This window comes from Oncorhynchus clarkii, chromosome 4, assembly GCF_045791955.1.
Source record: "Oncorhynchus clarkii lewisi isolate Uvic-CL-2024 chromosome 4, UVic_Ocla_1.0, whole genome shotgun sequence".
NCBI lineage: Eukaryota > Metazoa > Chordata > Actinopteri > Salmoniformes > Salmonidae > Oncorhynchus > Oncorhynchus clarkii.
The window spans coordinates 11,228,237-11,250,929 of NC_092150.1; the positions used below are offsets into that span (position 1 = coordinate 11,228,237).

General features: G+C 42.8%; 1 protein-coding gene across 1 annotated transcript in view; it reads left to right on the top strand.

Moving 5' to 3' along the window:
* LOC139407565 (ATP-binding cassette sub-family C member 8-like) overlaps window positions 1-22,693 on the top strand; it is a 156,411-nt gene that overhangs the window by 45,246 nt on the left and 88,472 nt on the right. Inside the window, exons 7-11 of the mRNA XM_071151389.1 lie at window positions 357-545; window positions 5,127-5,291; window positions 5,705-5,860; window positions 17,388-17,522; window positions 20,749-20,911. Coding sequence (XP_071007490.1) covers window positions 357-545; window positions 5,127-5,291; window positions 5,705-5,860; window positions 17,388-17,522; window positions 20,749-20,911 — 808 coding nt within the window. The remainder of the gene's footprint in view (window positions 1-356; window positions 546-5,126; window positions 5,292-5,704; window positions 5,861-17,387; window positions 17,523-20,748; window positions 20,912-22,693) is intronic.

The window sequence follows — 22,693 nt, forward strand, 5'->3', positions numbered from 1 at the left end:
AACAGTAAATTCCATTCAACACTGAATACCATTAAACACTTAATCTTATTAAACACCGAATCCTATTCAACACTGAATTCCATTCAACACTGAATGCCATTAAACACTGAATTCCAGGTTCCACGGAGGTTCCTTTTCTGTAGGTGTGATTCTCACTGGCTCCTGATCACATTGGGTATGTAGGTTTTTGTTCCAGCTAATTATCTTTTCATGTTCCTGAATGACTGATGAATGGCCTTGTTTTGCTTGTGTAAAAAAAACCACAGGGAATAATTGGAACTTGGGTAGGACTGTACATGGACATTTTACTTTTCACTGTTTTTCCTGATACAACCATGATGTCCTTCCTCTTGCAGAGGCCTCTGGGCTCTATGCCGCAGGGCCCTAAGTGGATTTGGAGGGCCCTACGCCAGGCGTTTGGACGGCCCCTCATCATCAGCATCACCTTCCGCTTCCTGGCTGACCTTCTGGGCTTCGCTGGGCCCCTCTGTATCTCTGGCATCGTCCATCACATCAGCAAGGACAACCGCACCATACAGCCCCCGGTGAGAAGACATTATACGTAGACGGTGGCTCGTAGTAATGCCTGGAATGGAGTCAATAGATTGGTATCAACCACATGTTTGATACCATTCCGTTGACTCCATTCCAGGCATTACTATGAGCCGTTCTCATATGTATGCAAGGTTGAATACAACCTTGCATACGTTTGAAAGGTCTATAATTTTTACACAACTTTTACCCTAGATGCCTTCCACTTATAGGCATGCCTAATTTAGACATTTTTTAACAACATGATGTTTTGCTCCAAATGGATAACTTGAAATAACATAACTTGTTTTTTTTATGTGATTATTTATTAGCCTAGTGGTTAGATGTATTTAGGCATATCATGTGAATAAGGCCTCATGATTATTTATTAGCCTAGTGGTTAGAAGTATTAGACATATCATGTGAATAAGGCCTCATGATTATTTTTTAGCCTAGTGGTTAGAAGTATTTAGGCATATCATGTGAATAAGGCCTCATGTGAAATCATTGTCTAAAGCGCAAGAGATACTGTTGCATGTAGGTCTAGATTATTTATGGGTTGATCATATAAAAATATCAAAACATTATGTTAACAACTCCAAAGAAATGTCCTGTCTGTGGTGGAGGAAGCACTGACTCACTGCCTTTTTCGATTATCAAAACACCTGCTGGTAACTCGTAACTGGTTAGGACTGCTCATGAGGTGTCCTAAATATCTGCCGACTAGGTGTGTGTCACGTTCTGACCTTAGTTCCTTTTTTTAGGTCTCTATTTTTGGTTTGGTCAGGGCGTGAGTTGGGGTGGGCATTCTATGTTTTTGTTCTATGTTTTGTATTTCTGTGTTTGGCCTGGTATGGTTCCCAATCAGAGGCAGCTGTCTATCGTTGTCTCTGATTGAGAACCACACTCAGGTAGCCTGTTCCCACCTGTGTTTGTGGGTAGTTCTGTTTTGTGTTTTATCACCTGATAGGACTGTTTCGTTTTTTGGTTGTTCCACCTTTGTTATTTTGTGTTCAGATTAATAAAGTTAACATGGACACGTACCACGCTGCATTTTGGTCTGATCCTTCATATTCCTCATCAGACGAGGACGAGAATCGTTACAGTGTGACTCATAATGAATGAGGCTTCATGTATAGCTTTTATATTTTAGAAATAAGAGTAGGAGTAAAATGTCTCTATTCTCATAATTTATGACCCATTGTCTACTCTGAGATGCTTTGTGGATACGAGCCCAGGTCTCCATTCTGAAATTACATTTACTGTCCTCCTCCAAGCATAACTGTCCTCAAAGGTGAAATCCTTGAGCCTAATGACTGGTCTGCTGCTGTCTGTTTGTCTGTTTGTCTCTCTGACTCACAATCCACTCGGAGCAGGACATGGGCGCATCTGTCAATCTTTCAGGTCTCCTGTACTGACCCCAGTCAGATCCCCTCTCCTGCTGTAATGATAGATTCTCAGTTATTGGTTTGAAAGAGTTGCAAAGTGTAATATTGCTGTAGCTCCTCATAGAAGGCAAATAAGGTATGCCCTCTCCTCCAGGAGTATGCTCTCTCCTGAAGAAAAGGTCTTTGAGGATTTTGTTGAATGTCACTGAGTTAGTTAAGCAATAGAATTTCTAAAGAGGAGCTGATTTGGAAACATTGGGTGGCCATGTTGTCTGTCGTCACTCATAGAAGGCATATGGTGTTGTCCTCTGTCTCCATCTTGACAGTGTGTTTGATCCGAGGGTAGACTAAAATAGTCGCCCCCGGAAGAGATGAAAGATTAAAGAGAGATATCAAGCTAAAAATATCGCCATTAGACAGACAAGAAAAGGCTGTGAAGTCAACTGATAAATGCATTGTCATGGAACATGGCAATAGGGGCAGCAGGTAGCCTAGAAGTTAGAGCATTGGACTAGTAACCGAAAGGTTGCAAGATCGAATCCCTGAGCTGACAAGGTAAAAATCTGTCATTCTGCCCCTGAACAAGGCAGTTAACCCACCTTTCCTAGGTGGTAATTGAAAAGAAGAATTTGTTCTTAACTGACTTGTCTAGTTAAATAAAGACAATAATATTTGCTTATTGTGAATGCGTGGAATGGAGCACCCAGATGTTCTGAGCACTCGAAAGAATGCATGGGAGTGCATTCAAAGAAAGTATTTTATTTGACATACACTCGGGACAGGAGTCAGCTGTATTTCATTATAACACTGTAAAAAGTGTGTGCGAGAGAGAGGGAGTGGGAGGGGGGGGGGGGGGGGAGAAAGAGACAGGTAGAAATCCTCTGTGCACAACATAAAACACCAAATAATGCATGCAGAGCAGAATTAGGCCGATACCCGCTAATTATCAAAATCCAGAAATGAGTGGTTAAATTCTACAACCACCTAAAACGAAGCGATTTCCAAACCTTCCATAAGAAAGACATCACTTACAGAAATATGGAGAAGAGTCCCCTAAGCAAGCTGGTCCTGGGGCTCTGTTCATAGACCCCACAGAGCCCCAGGACAACAACACAATTACACCCAACCAAATCATGAGAAAACTCAAATCTATTTACTTGACACATTGGAAAGAATTAACAAAAAAACTGAGCAAACTAGAATGCTATTTGGCCCTAAACAGAAAGTACACAGTGGCAGAATACCTGACCACTGTAACTGACCCAAAATTAAGGAACTCTTTGACCATGTACAGACTCAGTGAGTATAGCTTTGCTATTGAGAAAGGCCGCCATAGGCAGACATGGCTTTCAAGAGAAGACAGGCTATGTGCACACTGCCCACTAAATGTGGTGGAAACTGAGCTGCACTTCCCAACCTCCTGCCAAATGTATGACAATATTAGAGAGACATATTTCCCTCAGATTACACAGATCCACAAAGAATTTGAAAACAAACCCAATTTTGATAAACTCCCATATCTACTGGGTGAAATACCACATTGTGCCATCACAGCAGCAACCAGTGGAGAACAAACACCACTGTAAATACAACCCATATTTATGTTTATTTATTTTCCCTTTTGTACTTTTATTTTTTTCACATCGTTACAACACTGTATATGAACATCATATGACATTTGTAACGTCTTTATTCTTTTGGAACTTCTGTAAGTGTTATGTTTACCGTACATTTTTATTGCTTATTTCACTTTTGTTTATTATCTTCTTCACTTGCTTTGGCAATGTAAACATATGTTTCCCATGCCAATAAAGCCCTTGAATTGAATTGAGAGAGAGGTACCTACTAAATGATTTATAGCCCTAATAGAATGATGCATTTATTACATGTCTTGTTCCAGTATGACTGGCTCCTTAGAGATAGGAGAGAAGATATCTCTCTCGCCTGAGACCCTTTACGGCATAATCCGAGGTTAGGGTTTCACACCTGAAGGATGACCTCTGTTGGTGTATTGCTCTTCCTTAAGACAGTGGATTTGTTATGGGAATGACCCCAGTCTTGGTGTGATTCACTGGTAGAACTGAATGACATCCATCATCATTACAGTGCAGAGAGAGAGAGAGAGAGTGTTCCAAGAACAGCTGGCCAGAGTGTTATGGTGTGTAATTAGATAAGATACAACAGATGACTCAGATCACTCAGACGACTTTAAGTGGACTGTTGATTGCTCATCTTAAGGAATTTCTGGGAGTTATTCTCCTCAGTGGATTAGGAATGGTTCAGTAATTTCCTTATAGAAAATCAAAGCATTTCCCCCTCTAATGTACATATTCTCTTTGATGCTTGATCATTGTAAACAGATGTGGTTGGATATTAGTAGTAGATCTCTGTTGTAGATTTTTTTTAACCTGCCATTTCATAACAGCCACAGTCAGACTCACCATACTGGAGTGGCTGTTCTTTCCCTTACCCTCCCTGCTGGTAGCTTCTGGGAAGATCGCAATTGCGTACACCTTGTATCCTTTCTCCTCATCTCCTTCTCAAAACCCATTGGATGAGAAAGCCAGAGGTACCGCCCCTCATACCTTCTCCTCCAATGGGTTTTGAGAAGGACGCGAGGAGTATATAATTGACCAGTGGTGGGAAAAGTACCCAATTCTCATACTTGAGTAAAGTAAAGATTCCTTAATAATAGAACATTATTCAAGTTAAAGTCACCCAATAAAATACTACTTAAGTAAAAGTCTAAAAGTATTTGGTTTTAAATATACTTAGGTATCAAAAGTAAAAGTACAAATAATTTCAAATTGCTTATTACACAAACCAGACGTTTTTTGGGGGGGTTATTTACGGATAGCCAGGGGCACACTCCAACACGCAGACATCATTTACAAATTAAGCATTTACAAATCAAGTATGGGAATTGGACCATTTTCCTGTCCTGCTAAGCATTCAAAATGTCATGTCAGAGTACTTTTGGGTGTCAGGGAAAATGTATGGAGTAAAAAGTACATTATTTTCATTACGAACATAGTGAAGTAAAAGTAGTCAAAAAGATAAATAGTAAAGTACAGATACCCCCTTAAACTACTTAAGTAGTACTTTAAAATGTTTTTTACTTTCCACCACTGCAATTGAGATCTTCCCCCTGTCTGTGTGAGTAGGATACTGACTGGCCGTACTGGGTTTCTCTCGCTGTGCTTTCAGATAAAGCTGCTGGGGGTCTACTTTATCTCCTCTCAAGAGTTCTTGGCGAATGCCTACGTGCTAGCCGTGCTGCTGTTCTTCGCCCTCATCCTGCAGAGAACCTTCCTCCAGGCCTCGTATTATGTGGCTATTGAGACCGGCATTAATTTACGAGGGGCTATACAGGTACTGTACTGTAGGCTGATATACAGTAGGGACCACATAGCAAAAAATGTGGACCTCTACAGTGTGATCTCTGTAGACTTTCACATACATCACACATTGATCCCTTACGTTTATTCTTATTCTCTATTACTTAGCAACAGCGCTAGAAAAGCATCTGCAGTGTCAATACCTCTATATTGTGCAGTGTGCTTGTCTATTGCAGCTAAGTGTAACTCATAAAGGGTAGGGTCACACATGGTTTCCTATGTTGGGGGTATTATACACGTGTAGCAGAGGGAACTAAGAATGAATGTTGCCAAGCGACATCATATTTTAGGTCAGTTATAGTTAAGGCTATGTCCTCTGGTAACCATAAAAACACAAGTTCATTGATTGGTTTCCCTATGATGCGTCTGGCTGTGTTCTCCTTCCAGACTAAGATCTACAATAAGATCATGCGGCTGTGCACCTCCAACATGTCCATGGGAGAACTGACCGTAGGACAGATTTGTAACCTGGTGGCCATAGATACCAACCAGCTCATGTGGTTCTTCTTCCTCTGTCCCAACCTGTGGGCCATGCCAGTCCAGGTGAGACCTATTCTCTTCTACCCTACTTTACTCTACACTAGTTTACTCAACACTACAATACACTACTCTACTTGATTAGGGTAGGTCCTGTACAGTTTTATTTGATTCTATTCTATCCGGGTCTATTCAGTTTGTTTCTAGTCTAGTCTACTGTATTAAAGGTAAAGCCAGGATGTTTCTACCCAGGGTAGAAAAGGAAAGAAGCCCGGCAGGCAGAAAAGAAGCCCCCCATGGAGTTGAAGTAGATTCATGGCATGTTGTATATTACATCAGAACACTGTGACCTTCAAGTTTATGCTCCCTGCCCCATGACATGTATATACGTTTATGCTCCCTGCCCCATGACATGTATAAGTTTATGCTCCCTGCCCCATGGCAGGTATACGTTTATGCTCCCTGCCCCATGACATGTATAAGTTTATGCTCCCTGCCTCATGGCATGTATATACGTTTATGCTCCCTGCCTCATGGCATGTATATACGTTTATGCTCCCTGCCCCATGACATGTATAAGTTTATGCTCCCTGCCCCATGACATGTATAAGTTTATGCTCCCTGCCCCATGACATGTATAAGTTTATGCTCCCTGCCTCAAGACATGTATATACGTTTATGCTCCCTGCCCCATGGCATGTATATGTTTATGCTCCCTGCCCCATGGCATGTATATACGTTTATGCTCCCTGCCCCATGGCAGGTATACGTTTATGCTCCCTGCCTCATGGCATGTATACGTTTATGCTCCCTGCCTCATGACATGTATAGGTTTATGCTCCCTGCCCCATGACATGTATAGGTTTATGCTCCCTGCCCCATGGCATGTATATTTTTATGCTTCCTGCCTCATGGCATGTATACGTTTATGCTCCCTGCCTCATGACATGTATAGGTTTATGCTCCCTGCCCCATGACATGTATATACGTTTATGCTCCCTGCCCCATGGCATGTATATGTTTATGCTCCCTGCCCCATGGCATGTATATACGTTTATGCTCCCTGCCCCATGACATGTATAAGTTTATGCTCCCTGCCCCATGGCATGTATACGTTTATGCTCCCTGCCCCATGACATGTATAAGTTTATGCTCCCTGCCTCATGGTATGTATATACGTTTATGCTCCCTGCCTCATGGCATGTATATACGTTTATGCTCCCTGCCCCATGACATGTATAAGTTTATGCTCCCTGCCCCATGGCAGGTATACGTTTATGCTCCCTGCCCCATGACATGTATAAGTTTATGCTCCCTGCCCCATGACATGTATACGTTTATGCTCCCTGCCTCATGGCATGTATATACGTTTATGCTCCCTGCCCCATGGCAGGTATACGTTTATGCTCCCTGCCCCATGGCATGTATATGTTTATGCTCCCTGCCCCATGGCATGTATATCTTTATGCTCCCTGCCTCATGACATGTATACGTTTATGCTCCCTGCCTCATGACATGTATACGTTTATGCTCCCTGCCCCATGGCAGGTATACGTTTATGCTCCCTGCCCCATGACATGTATACGTTTATGCTCCCTGCCTCATGGCATGTATATGTTTATGCTCCCTGCCCCATGGCATGTATACGTTTATGCTCCCTGCCCCATGGCATGTATATGTTTATGCTCCCTGCCCCATGGCATGTATATGTTTATGCTCCCTGCCCCATGGCATGTATATGTTTATGCTCCCTGCCTCATGACATGTATACGTTTATGCTCCCTGCCTCATGGCATGTATACGTTTATGCTCCCTGCCTCATGACATGTATACGTTTATGCTCCCTGCCTCATAACATGTATACGTTTATGCTCCCTGCCCCATGGCATGTATAGGTTTATGCTCCCTGCCCCATGGCATGTATATACGTTTATGCTCCCTGCCCCATGGCATGTATACGTTTATGCTCCCTGCCTCATGACATTCATACGTTTATGCTCCCTGCCTCATGACATGTAGACGTTTATGCTCCCTGCCTCATGGCATGTATATACGTTTATGCTCCCTGCCCCATGGCATGTATAGGTTTATGCTCCCTGCCCCATGGCATGTATATACGTTTATGCTCCCTGCCCCATGGCATGCATATACGTTTATGCTCCCTGCCTCATGGCATGTATACGTTTATGCTCCCTGCCCCATGGCATGTATATACGTTTATGCTCCCTGCCTCATGGCATGTATATACGTTTATGCTCCCTGCCCCATGGCAGGTATACGTTTATGCTCCCTGCCCCATGGCATGTATAGGTTTATGCTCCCTGCCCCATGGCATGTATATGTTTATGCTCCCTGCCCCATGGCATGTATAGTTAATGTTAAGCAGTGATGCTCTCTAATATCTCATCTCTATATCCGTACATGGAAATGGAAGGAAGGTGTTGGGGGTAAAAAAATATAAAAAAAACTTATTTAGAAATGCAGGTATATCAGTTACTGGTTTGATGTTTCCAGACTATTAAATAAAAACAGGAGTTCTCACAAATGTAATCTTCCAATATATTGTTCCAGGCTTGTTCCAGGCAGCTTTGGTATAGTTATATCTCCCAGCCTGGAACTACTATCAGTGGTGCAGATACACAACCCTTATGAAGAACACCCGATGGATCAGGGGATGGATCAGGGGGAACCAGTGGCCTTTAAAATGGTTTTACTTTTCCTTAGTTTGTCTTCTTGTCCTGCTTTTGTCGTGGGCGTCTTGTTGTTTGCCCAATATACTCGTCTGTCTGTCAGTCAGTCAGTCAGTCAGTCTGGTAAGAGAAGTTTCTTTGTTAGTTCAAGCTGAGAGTTCCCTTATCTCTCTCTACCAGGGAGAACGCTGTGTCTCCTGACTCACATTTTCTTTCTTTCTCTCTCTCTCACACTCTCTCTCTTTTCCCTGGTAGAGTAAGATTCCATTTTGTTACCTTTCATTTGTGTTCTTCACAATGTGACATTGTGTGCATTTAACAAGAGTAAAAATCCTAGGCCCAAACCACTGTAGAAAACAAGCTCAGAGTAACAGTGTAACAGTGATTCTGACTGGCACTATAGGCACACGGATTAGTTTTAGGGATTAAGTAGAGGAGTGAAGAAGACTGTCTGGAGGGGTTCATAATGCATGAAATTGAAAACGATAAAAGCTATATGAAATATGTTGGGCTACATTAAGAATACTTTAGGAAGTTTAGTTGAACTATTTGTTCCTATCCAAACGAGGGGAGAATGAACGGGTGAATCCATGTCAGAAAACAATTTACTACTGGATGTGTTTTATATGAATGGTTTTCTCAGCTCAGGCACGTGTGTGCCCATACCAACCCCTCTGACTTACAGCGTTGACAATATGTTGATTCTTGCCTCGTATTTCAAAGGCATAGAGTAGTTAGTTGTTACTACAATTATTCAGCAGCATTACTATGCCTCTGATCCTCCTTCGCTATAAATCTCTCCTCTTTTTGTGCATAAGGCCAATTCCAAGGAGTTCAACAGATGTCAAGAGCGTCCATTTTCCAATATAATGTTCCAGGCAGCCTTGGTGACACATATTTTTGGTCCTCTATAATTGAATTTCCTTTTTTCATTTGATTCACGTGTTCTAGAAACCAGCATATTTTTTGTGCCCAAGTCCTATTCCAAAGAGTTCAAGACCATTTTCAAGATTAGTTCTCTAATGTGGACAATCTAATAAAAAGCAAAAATTTGACAACACACAAATAGTTAGAAAGGTGCTAAATAACAGAAAAGTAAACTTGTGAAAACATAAAGAAGGTTGCACACTCCCAATGAGTTATTGGGTATCACTAACATTTTAGCACACAGGGCCTTCTTCAGGGTTACATAATGAGATCAGCCAGAGATAGAAACAGTGGCCAAGGTTTCACAACCATACTGGATACCAAATCAAATCAAATGTATTTGTCACACACACATGGTTAGCAGATGTTAATGCGAGTGTAGCGAAATGCTTGTGCTTCTAGTTCCGACAATGCAGTAATAACCAACGAGTAATCTAACCTAACAATTCCACAACTACTACCTTATACACACAAGTGTAAAGGGATAAAGAATATGTACATAAAGATATATGAATGAGTGATGGTACAGAATGGCATAGGCAAGATGCAGTAGATGGTATCGAGTACAGTATATACATATGAGATGAGTAATGTAGGGTATGTAAACAAAGTGGCATAGTTTAAAGTGGCTAGTGATACATATATTACATTATATTAAGTAGCATTGTTTAAAGTGGCTAGTGATATATTTTACATCAATTCCCATCAATTCCCATTATTAAAGTGGCTGGAGTTGAGTCAGTGTGTTGGCAGAAACCACTCAATGTTAGTGGTGGCTGTTTAACAGTCTGATGGCCTTGAGATAGAAGCTGTTTTTCAGTCTCTCGGTCCCAGCTTTGATGCACCTGTACTGACCTTGCCTTCTGGATGATAGCGGGGTGAACAGGCAGTGGCTCGGGTGGTTGTTGTCCTTGATGATCTTTATGGCCTTCCTGTGACATCTGGCGGTGTAGGTGCCCAGGAGGGCAGGTAGTTTGCCCCCGGTGATGCGTTGTGCAGACCTCACTACCCTCTGGAGAGCTTTACGGTTGTGGGTGGAGCAGTTGCCGTACCAGGCGGGGATACAGCCCGACAGGATGCTCTCGATTGTGCATCTGTAGAAGTTTGTGAGTGTTTTTGGTGACAAGCCGAATTTCTTCAGCCTCCTGAGGTTGAAGAGGCGCTGCTGCGCCTTCTTCACGATGCTGTCTGTGTGGGTGGACCAATTCAGTTTGGCTGTGATGTGTATGCCGAGGAACTTAAAACTTACTACCCTCTCAAAACTTACTACCCTCGTCAAGAGGTTCAGACCTCTACGTGTGAAGGTGTTGGACTCATAGACACAGGGCTGCAGGTTTAAGTCTCACTCTGGCTACTTCCTAAATCTGCTCTGGTCTTCTAACATAGCATTACAATCAATTCTAATTCTAGCCAGATCCCTTTGATCTGTTTTTCCCTGTGGTCACTGTCAGTTTAAAAGCCTTTGTTAAGGCTTAAAGTGCAAGTGATAGAAAACACCAAATATCAGTTGGCATAGTGTAATATACAGTTAAATATTCACTATTAGCAATTGCTGATTTTATTTTTTAACAATTGAACAATAAAGTGCTGTGTATATATATATATTTTTGCTGCAGCATCCTGTGGATGTGGTGCATTGTGGAGAAATATTGTGGGAGGAGAAAGAATCTCTGACTAATTAACATATTTTAAGGCGTGCCGTGTAAGTGGCTATATTTGTTTCACCCATTAGTGAGAGGCGTGTACCAATGTAAGTGATATGTGGCAGTAGTTCCCTGACAAGTCATTGTATGTATATATGAAACAGATCAGAGTGGTAGCAGGTCTTAAACCTTTTACTGGTGACGTATTTGTGACCGACTGCCTCGATTTGGTCTTATGTAGTACAATTTTAAGTGGTGTTTTTTAAATAGGAGAAAAGTAGAGACTCAGAGCTAGAAAATGTTATGTTAACTTCCAATAAAAACAACTTTCTGACTAAATTAGAAACTTATGTCTGAAAATGTAGCTAGACTCTTAAACATAGATAAACGCTTCACGGCAGACTGGAACCATTTAACTCTGTTTTGTCTGTAGCATCTTGTTTGGCCAGCGTTGTGTCAGGTCCCTCTGGTTCACACTGACTGTGGCATGTGCAGAAAGTAGCCCATCACTTTTCACAATTTATCTGTCGATAGCACTTGCTAAATTCAGATGTTGTTGAGAAATGTGCCAAACTTTTGTAGTTCTCGATGGTTGACGTTGTATCTTTCAAAAACAACGCGGTAGAAATGACTGTCAACACATTCTGAGCAGCTCACATTACAAACAGAAGCATGCTACATGGCAGACCAATCCAAACTCATCTCCCGGCATGCTCATGTCCATTCTCTCTGTTCTTCCCTGCAATCATGGCCAGTTTGGAAACCTTTGTTTAGACCTCTAGAAATACAAGTGATATAAAACACCTAGCATTCATTAATATTCTGTAATATGCAAATTAATACAGCCAACCTGCTTGCTATAATATCTTGGAATTATAGTAAAATACTGTAGAAATACTTATCTTACTGTTTAATGGTGTGTATTGTACTGTGTTTCATTGCTCTGGCAACAAGTTACCGTCAACATCTCGTATTGTATTGGCACAATCCAGACATAATCAGAGATATATCTTAAACCATCTTAATTTGAAGACCAATGTATCCTTAACTACAACATTTTCATTAATGGATAATAATACTGTATGCACAAACTCTAAATTGCTAGGGACAAGAGCACCCACTAAATGACCAAAATGTTTTTGTAAATGTGAAAATGAAAATGTGCAAAGAACACTGGGTAATATGTTGCTGCATGGGTAAATCCGGTAATATACTGTAAAAAAATGGATTACTGTAAAATTGATTACTGTAAAATTGATTATAGTAGCTGTACTGTAAAATAAATTACAGTAACTTACTGGACAATTGCTGCCAGTAAGTTACTGTACATTTTACAGGAAATGTTTTACAGTGTGGCCTAGGCGAATGTTGCTCTGTATGAAGGAGAAAGCGTGTAGCTAGTGTCGTGTCTTTGGCTATGCCGGATTAATTGATAAGACATGCTATTCTATAAAATAATTTATCCGTAATTAATATCACCTGATTGAGCTAATCATTTAAATGTAATTAACTGGAGAGTCGTGCATCACAAAATAATATTTATAGACCTGTTATCTTCCGAATAAACTCTTAAAGACCTAGTAATATTTTACATCAATGGCAGTCAATATCAATCGTCATCTTACTTCAGTCTTGTAAATTCTTGGTTATCTGCAAGAACCCTGGCTAACAAGTTGAATCAGCAATACATAATTGGGTTTAATTATTTATTTACTAAATACCTAACTAATCACACAGAATTCACATACACACAATTAATCATAACTTGATTACAAATTACGTCACAAAGGAAAACGTCCCAAGCGGGCGGAACAGATATGACAGCTTGGAAAAGGGGCTGGGTTGAGTGAAAGAGCGGGAGACTGAGGAACAAAGGGGAAAATCTGTGCTATCGTAAATACAATATCTTATGCATTCTAAATTACCGCCCATTTGGAGATGGAAAATGCAATAAATATTTACTCTGAGCTGCGCTTCAGTAGGTTGGTGGTAGATGGAAGGCCGTGTTGCCAAACCGAGTCCTTTGTTCTTTGAAGAATGTCTCTGGTTGTCAATTGCATACGTTGTAGTAACGTCATTGGGTGATAGACGGGATACTCTGTCTGTTCCTTCATAACCCTCGTTGCATCTGCTGTTGCTAACTCAATGGCTAGGAGGTATCACTTCTGTAGTGAATAAGAGTTCAAAGTTCATACCATTCGCAACCAAAGCTCATGCTGATGTTGGCTTCGTTCTGTAGTTATTATCTGAACCATTCTGACATAGGACCGTCGTCCCCACATCTTCGGAACAGGAAGTTCTGTTGTCATCAAGGCTTTATATAGGAAGGGAGAAGAGGGCATGTTTGAAAAGTTTTATAGCCCATGTCCCTTCACAGAGGTGGGCCACTGAGTGAGCAGCCCTAACTTATGAGAACCCACATCTCACATTTTAGAAGCTAAAACCACATTTCATCCCATCACAAATAATTTCATATTTCATATTCAAACATTTAAATTGAACAACAATTCCATGTGAATCCGATAACTCTGATGTGTAGACTTTCCACTGTAGAGTTTGTCATCTTATCATTGATGAGAATGTCTCAGATGACAACCGAACTGACATCATATTCATTAAGTACCACCGCATATGTTCAATTGTTCGGATTACCAGAATATAGTTAATTTCCCCCCACCTACTGATGTTCCCAGAATCTCTATGTTAACCAAGGTTTTTTAAACGTAACCTCAGTAGGTTAGAGAGAGGAAAAAAGGGGGGAAGAGGAATTTATGACTGTCATAAACCTATCCCCCAGGCCAACGTCATGACACTAGTATGAAATGTCACATCCATCTCCATCACTTAGTGCTGTACCCCTCCCCCTCACTGTGAATCCTGGGGATGTGTGAATCAGGCTGTCACCTTGAGGATGCCAGGACATACAGGACAGGAGCCAAGGCCAGGTGGAGGAACACAACACATTAATCATCCATCAAGATGTCGTTATATCACAATTAAATCATTATTTATTAGCATTACCATACAGATGCCAAGACAGGACAGGAGCCAAGGCCAGGTGAATGAACTCAACATGACTAATCCATCATGTTCAATGCAGTTTCTGTGGTGAAGAATGCAATTAATACAGGCATACAGGCTGGAAAGGTCTCATGATTCACCATGTTTTTGTGAAGGACGAAGCATTGGTTTTAAAAACCTCACACTCTCTCCTGATTGTTTGTGCAGGGACACAGTGTGTGTGTGGATGTGCAGGGTGTGTCTTGTGATTATAGTGCATTCTGAAAGTATTCAGACCCCTTGACTTTTTCCACAATGTTACATTACAGCCTTATTCTAAAATGGATTAAATCGTTTTTCTTCCTCATCAATCTACACACCATACCCCATAATGACAAAACAAAAACAGATTAAGACATTTGTGCAAATTTATAAAAAAACAAATACAACTTAAACTTCAAATTTACATAAGTATTCAGACCCTTTACTCAGTACTTCATTGAAGCACCTTTGGCAGCGATTACAGCCTTGAGTCTTTTTGGGTAGGACGCTACAAACTTGGCAGCTGAAGTAAAATAAATATAAAATAAAACATTTAAATAAAGAAGAAAACAACAACAAAATAACAGTAGCAGGGCTATATACAGGGATTACTAGAACAGAGTCAATGTGCGGGGGCACCGGTTAGTCGAGGTAATTGAGGTAATATGTACATGCATAGTCACTTCAGAGATAAAGTGACTATGCATGGATAATAAACTGAGAGTAGCAACAGTGTAAAAATGGGGGTGGGGGAACAATGCAAATAGTCCGGGTAGCCATTTGATTAGCTGTTCAGGAGTCTTATGGCTTGGGGGTAGAAGCTGTTAAGAAGCCCTTTGGATCGAGATTTGGCGCTCTGGTACAGCTTGCTGTGCGGTAGTAGAGAGAACAGTCTATGACTAGGGTGGCTTGAGACTTTGGCAATTGTAGGGCCTTCCTCTGACACTGCCTGGTATAGAGGTCCTGAATGGCAGGAAGCTTGGCCCCAGTGATGTACGGAGGCCAAGCAGTTGCCATACCAGGCGGTGATGCAACCAGTCAGGATGCTCTCGATGGTGCAGCTGTAGAACTGGCATGGATCTGAGGACCCATGCCAAATATCTCCTGATGGGGTATAGGTATTGTCGTGCACTCTTCACGACTGTCTTGGTGTGTTTGATTGGGTTCAAGTCCGGGCTCTGGCTGGGCCACTCAAGGACATTCAGAGACTTGTCCCGAAGCCACTCCTGTGTTGTCTTGGCTGTGTGCTTAGGGTCGCTGTCCTGTTGGAAGGTGAACCTTCAACCCAGTCTGAGGTCCTGAGTGCTCTGGAGCAGGTTTTCATCAAGAATCTCTCTGTACTTTGCTCCGTTCATCTTTCTGTCTCCCAGTCCCTGCCGCTGAAAAACATCTCCACAGCATGATGCTGCCACCATCATGCTTCACCGTATGCAAGGACCTGACGCCGGAGATGAGAAGCAGGTATAGGGAGTCAAACTTTTATTCAGGAACAGACATATAACACGACAGGAACAGCGTCAGCACACGGGTAAATAAGGACATATGACAAACAATCCCGAAGCAGGGTACAGAGCTAGGAAACAAACAGATATAGGGAAGGAAATTACACAAGAAATTGAGTCCATGTGAGTCCAATGAGCGCTGATGCGCGTGACGGGGAAAGGCAGGTGTGCGTACTGAAATTGGCTTGAGTGCGTAATGTTGGGGAGTCTGGCACCCTCGAGGGCCAGAGGAAGGAAGAGCGGTAGCAGACGTGACACCATAAGGATGGTGCCAGGTTTTGTCCAGACGTGACGCTTGTCATTCAGGGCAAAGAGTTCAATCTTGATTTCATCAGACCAGAGAATCTTGTTTTTCATGGTCTGAGAGTCTTTTAGGTGCCTTGTGTGTAGGTAGATTGGTATTGTTTGTAGATTGATGAGGATTTTTATTTATTTAATCCATTTTAGAAAAAGGCTGTAACATAACAAAATGTGGAAAAAGTCAAGGGGTCTGAATACTTTCCAAATGCACTGTAATTCTGTCTTTAAATCCACATCCAGATAATTCCATACCAGACAGTTTCCTCCTCATTCATTCACATCTCCTACCTCTCTGTTATTATTCAACACAGTAATCTCATCTCCTACCTCTCTGTCATTATTCAACACAGTAATCTCATCTCCTAACTCTCTGTCATTATTCAACACAGTAATCTCATCTCCTACCACTCTGTCATTATTCAACACATTAATCTCATCTCCTACAGGGCGATGGTCATTTAATTCCGTTACCTTTGCCTTCTTGGGTACAGGAACAACGGTGGTCATTTAAAGCAGGTGGGGACAGCAGACTGTGATAGGGAGATATTGAATATGTCCATTAACACTCCAGCCAGATGGTCTGCACATGCTCTGAGGACGCGGCTAGGGATGTCAACTGGGCTGGCAGCCTTGCGAGGGTTAACACATTTAAATGTCTTACTCACATCAGCCACAGAGAAGGAGAGTCCACAGTCCTTGGTAGTGGGCCACGTCGGTGGCACTGTATTATCCTCAAAGCGGGCAAAGAAAGTGTTCAGTTTGTCTGGAAGCAAGACGTCGGTGTCCGTGACGTGGCTGGTTTTCTTTTTGTAGTTCGTGATTGTCTGTAGACCCTGCTACTACGTATTGTGTCTGAGCCGTTGAATTGCGGCTCCACTTTCTCTCTATACTGACATTTCGCTTGTTTGATTGCCTTGCGGAGGGAATAACTATACTGTTTGTATTCGGCCATAATCCCAGTCACCTTTCTATGGTTAAATGTGGTGGTTTGCGCTTTAGTTTTGCACGAATGCTGCCATCTATCCACGGTTTATGGTTAGGTTAGGTTTTAGTAGTCACAATGGGCATAACATCTCCTATGCACTTCCTTATAAACTCACTCACCAAATCAGTGTAAACGTCTATATTATAATCTGAGGCTACCCGGAACATGTCCCAGTCCGCGTGATCAAAACAATCTTGAAGCGTGGATTCTGATTGGTCAGACCAGCGTTGAATAGTTCTTAACACGGCTACATCCTGTTTGAGTTTCTACCTATAGGAAGGGAGGAGCAAAATGGAGTCGTGGAGGGCGGGGGGGGCCTTGTATTCATCGTGGAAGTTAGTAATCTCATCTCCTACCACTCTCTGTCATTATTCAACACTGTAGTCTCATCTCCTACCGCTCTGTCATTATTCAACACCGTAGTCTCATCTCAAATATTTTCCCTGATCTCAACATTTTCAAGGTTTAAAAACCCGGAACTAGTTTGTGTATTGTATTGTCCAGATCATTGTGGGGGTGATTCTACTCTACTACCTCCTGGGGATCAGTGCCTTGATCGGGGCCACAGTCATCGCTGTCCTGGCCCCTGTCCAGTACTTTGTGGCCACCAAGCTGTCCCAAGCACAGAAGAGCACTCTGGTAAGTAATATGCCATTTAGCAGACTTTTTTTTATCCAAAGTGATTTATAGCTAGGCATGCATACGTATTACTTAAAGGTGGTCCCAGGAATCAAACCCACTGCGTTGGAAGGACCATGCTCTACCAACTGTGCTATCACCCTTCATTAAGCAATTCGCTTTTTGATAAACAGCGTTCTGTGTGGACTGTAACATAGCACTGTTCTGAGGAGACCAACCATCTAACCACCTGTGTGTAGACTGTTCCATATCTTCCTTGTGGAAGAGATTAGAATAGATGTCATACCGCTGAGTTATGTTATGTGATCCTTTGACAGCACGCACGCATGCACACACACATCTTCAGCTAAAACTCATGGATAACCTTTGGTTTCTTACTGATAATTTTTTTAAGCCGATTGTTATGAACAATTATTATTTTTCAACCATAATCATTCATCACAAAATATGTCTTTGAGCTTTGTTTGCTTCTCTCTCCAATGACCCATTGCTCGTTCCCATAATGCCATGCTGTCAAATGGTAACACTTTGCTTGACACTCTGTGTTGTAACACGTTATGAAACGTTCATAACCATGTCATAATATGTACTAACAGCAGACATAACTTGTCATAACCATGTCATATGTCACAACAGCTGATATAACTTGTCATAATATGGTCCTAACACTGTCATGATGACCCAGATATTCACACCTGTTGTGGCATATATTGTGTTATTTTATGGCTGGTTATGACACCTACAAAAGAGTGTCAAAACCCACATTTATTCAAATGTGTTTGAAAGTTTGTTTCTTAAATCTTTGTTGTTGTTGTTGTATTGAATTCTTTACAGTCATGTTTCTTTCATCATATACATAACTTGTAGAAAATACACTTTATGACACTGTCAAGAAGCATTATGACATCATAATCATACAAGCCAGATAGGCCTATCACGTACATGCCCCTGTGTCAGCCATCAGTCAGAAAGAGGGTGTCTAGGGCCTCCCGGGTGGCGTAGTGGTTAAGGGCGCTGCACTGCAGCGCCAGTTGTGCCATCAGAGACTCTGGGTTCGCGCCCAGGCTCTGTCGTAACCGGCCGCGACCGGGAGGTCCGTGGGGCGATGCACAATTGGCCTAGCGTCGCCCGGGTTAGGGAGGGCTTGGTCGGAGGGGTGTCCTTGTCTCATCGTGCACCAGCGACTCCTGTGGCGGGCCATCAGAGACTCTGGGTTCGCGCCCAGGCTCTGTCGTAACCGGCCGCGACCGGGAGGTCCGTGGGGCGACGCACAATTGGCCTAGCGTCGCCCGGGTTAGGGAGGGCTTGGTCGGAGGGGTGTCCTTGTCTCATCGCGCACCAGCGACTCCTGTGGCGGGCCGGGCGCAGTGCGCGCTAACCAAGGTTGCCAGGTGCACGGTGTTTCCTCCGACACATTGGTGCGGCTGGCTTCCGGGTTGGATGCGCGCTGTGTTAAGAAGCAGGGTTGGGTTGTGTATCGGAGGATGCATGACTTTCAACCTTCGTTTCTCCCGAGCCTGTACGGGAGTTGTAGCGATGAGACAAGATAGTAGCTACTGAAAACAATTGGATACCATGAAATTGGGGAGAAAACGGGGTAAAATTAAAAATAAAAAAAAAAAGGGAAAAAAATGCTCCTGCATTCATCCTCCCCAACTTGAACCCTGAGTGGTCATGCTCCCCAACTTGAACCCTGAGTGGTCATGTTCCCCAACTTGAACCCTGAGTGGTCATGCTCCCCAACTTGAACCCTGAGTGGTCATCCTCCCCAACTTGAACCCTGAGTGGTCATGCTCCCCAACTTGAACCCTGAGTGGTCATCCTCCCCAACTTGAACCCTGAGTGGTCATGTTCCCCAACTTGAACCCTGAGTGGTCATGCTCCCCAACTTGAACCCTGAGTGGTCATCCTCCCCAACTTGAACCCTGAGTGGTCATGCTCCCCAACTTGAATCCTGAGTGGTCATCCTCCCCAACTTGAACCCTGAGTGGTCATCCTCCCCAACTTGAACCCTGAGTGGTCATCCTCCCCAACTTGAACCCTGAGTGGTCATCCTCCCCAACTTGAACCCTGAGTGGTCATCCTCCCCAACTTGAACCCTGAGTAGTCATCCTCCCCAACTTGAACCCTGAGTGGTCATCCTCCCCAACTTGAACCCTGAGTGGTCATCCTCCCCAACTTGAACCCTGAGTGGTCATCCTCCCCAACTTGAACCCTGAGTGGTCATGCTCCCCAACTTGAACCCTGCGTGGTCATCCTCCCCAACTTGAACCCTGAGTGGTCATGCTCCCCAACTTGAACCCTGAGTGGTCATGTTCCCCAACTTGAACCCTGAGTGGTCATGTTCCCCAACTTGAACCCTGAGTGGTCATGCTCCCCAACTTGAACCCTGAGTGGACATCCTCCTCAACTTGAACCCTGAGTGGACATCCTCCTCAACTTGAACCCTGAGTGGACATCCAAAAAGGAACAGGGAAAAACAAAAACCTGAATCTTCCTCAAATGTCAGAAAAAACTCATACAAAACTAAACCAAAAAGTTATCCTCATTCAATTACAAATTATTCAGAACCATACATAGGTCCTGGAACCTGAGAGGATGGAACTGCTTTGGCCGTTAGTCTGGAGTACTCCATGCATGTATTATCCGATTGGAGTATATTATGGTATAGGAGTAGTTCATGATTGTGCGCACTATGGTATAGGAGTAGTTCATGTTTGTGTGTATTCTGTTGAAGGAATACTCCAGTCATTCAGATGTTTGTGTGTATCACCCTATAGGAGTACTCCAGTCATTCAGATGTGTGTGTGTATCACCCTATAGGAATACTCCAGTCATTCAGATGTGTGTGTGTATCACCCTATAGGAATACTCCAGTCATTCAGATGTGTGTGTGTATCACCCTATAGGAGTACTCCAGTCATTCAGATGTGTGTGTGTATTACCCTATAGGAGTACTCCAGTCATTCAGATGTGTGTGTGTATCACCCTATAGGAATAATCCAGTCATTCAGATGTGTGTGTGTATTACCCTATAGGAGTACTCCAGTCATTCAGATGTGTGTATCACCCTATAGGAGTACTCCAGTCATTCAGATGTGTGTATCACCCTATAGGAGTACTCCAGTCATTCAGATGTGTGTATCACCCTATAGGAGTACTCCAGTCATTCAGATGTGTGTGTGTGTGTGTGTGTGTGTGTGTGTGTGTGTGTATCACCCTATAGGAGTACTCCAGTGAGCGGTTGAAGAAGACCAATGAGTTGCTGCGGGGAATCAAGCTGCTGAAGCTGTACGCCTGGGAACACATCTTCTGTCACAGTGTAGAGGAGACCAGGGGCAAGGAGCTCACCAGTCTGCAGACCTTTGCCCTATATACGTCCATATCTAGTAGGTTACCTTACCTCAAATACACAGAGCTCTACACCATCCATATCTAGTAGGTTACGTTACCTACCTCTACAGATCCACATCTAGTAGGTTACGTTACGTACCTCTACAGGTCCATATCTAGTAGGTTACCTTACCTCAAATACACAGAGCTCTACACCATCCATATCTAGTAGGTTACGTTACCTACCTCTACAGATCCACATCTAGTAGGTTACGTTACGTACCTCTACAGGTCCATATCTAGTAGGTTACCTTACCTCAAATACACAGAGCTCTACACCATCCATATCTAGTAGGTTACGTTACCTACCTCTACAGATCCACATCTAGTAGGTTACGTTACGTACCTCTACAGGTCCATATCTAGTAGGTTACCTTACCTCAAATACACAGAGCTCTACACCATCCATATCTAGTAGGTTACGTTACCTCAAATACAGAGAGCTCTACACCATCCATATCTAGTAGGTTACCTTACCTCAAATACACAGAGCTCTACACCATCCATATCTAGTAGGTTACGTTACCTACCTCTACAGATCCATATCTAGTAGGTTACGTTACGTACCTCTACAGGTCCATATCTAGTAGGTTACCTTACCTCAAATACACAGAGCTCTGCACCATCCATATCTAGTAGGTTACGTTACCTACCTCTACATGGTTTATAAAATGTTACCCCTCTCTGTGTCAGTCCTGCTAGAGTTTATAAAATGTTACCCCTCTCAACTCTGTGTCAGTCCTGCTAGAGTTTATAAAATGTTACCCCTCTCAACTCTGTGTCAGTCCTGCTAGAGTTTATAAAATGTATGAACTGTAGTAGTAGTTTCATGTAATGAACTCTTTAATTCTTAGCCTTCTAAGTCATCTTGTCAGTTCCTCCAGGATTTTGCAATTCTGCAATCAGATTTGTTTTTGCAGTATTTTTTATTTATTTTACCTTTATTTAACGAGGCAAGTCAGTTAAGAACAAATTATTATTTTCAATGATGGCCTAGAAATAGAGGGTTAACTGCCTTTTTCAGGGGCAGAACGACAGATTTGTACCTTGTCAGCTCAGGGATTCGATTTTGCAACCTTTCAGTTACTAACTAGTCCAACGCTCTAACCTCTAGGCTACCTGCTGCCCCAATTATTATCCAATGGTTTGCAAATTTAACCAATCACCACATAAAACAGTCATATCACAGCAATATTAATCCATTACACTGTCTGACCACCGCAGTACAAAAGGAGGGCTCACAACGTTATCCAATCTCCACCCTTTTACTTCATGAAATGGTTCAATGTGTGTGTAACTCTCTCATTGCTGATGCTCTAGCTTAGTCCTAGACAACAACCGCTGTAAGCCATTCAGTTGAGCTGAGTCCCTGGAGAAAGACACAGCGAGGAAGACACGAGCTGAGTCCCTGGAGAAAGACACAGCAAGGAAGACACGAGCTGAGATCCTGGAGAAAGACAGCGAGGAAGACACGAGCTGAGATCCTGGAGAAAGAAACAGCGAGGAAGACACGAGCTGAGATCCTGGAGAAAGACACAGCGAGGAAGACACGAGCTGAGATCCTGGAAAAAGACACAGTGAGGAAGACACGAGCTGAGATCCTGGAGAAAGACACAGCGAGGAAGACACGAGCTGAGATCCTGAAGAAATACACAGCGAGGAAGACACGAGCTGAGATCCTGGAGAAAGACACAGCGAGGAAGACACGAGCTGAGATCCTGGAGAAAGACACAGCGAGGAAGACACGAGCTGAGATCCTGGATAAAGACACAGCGAGG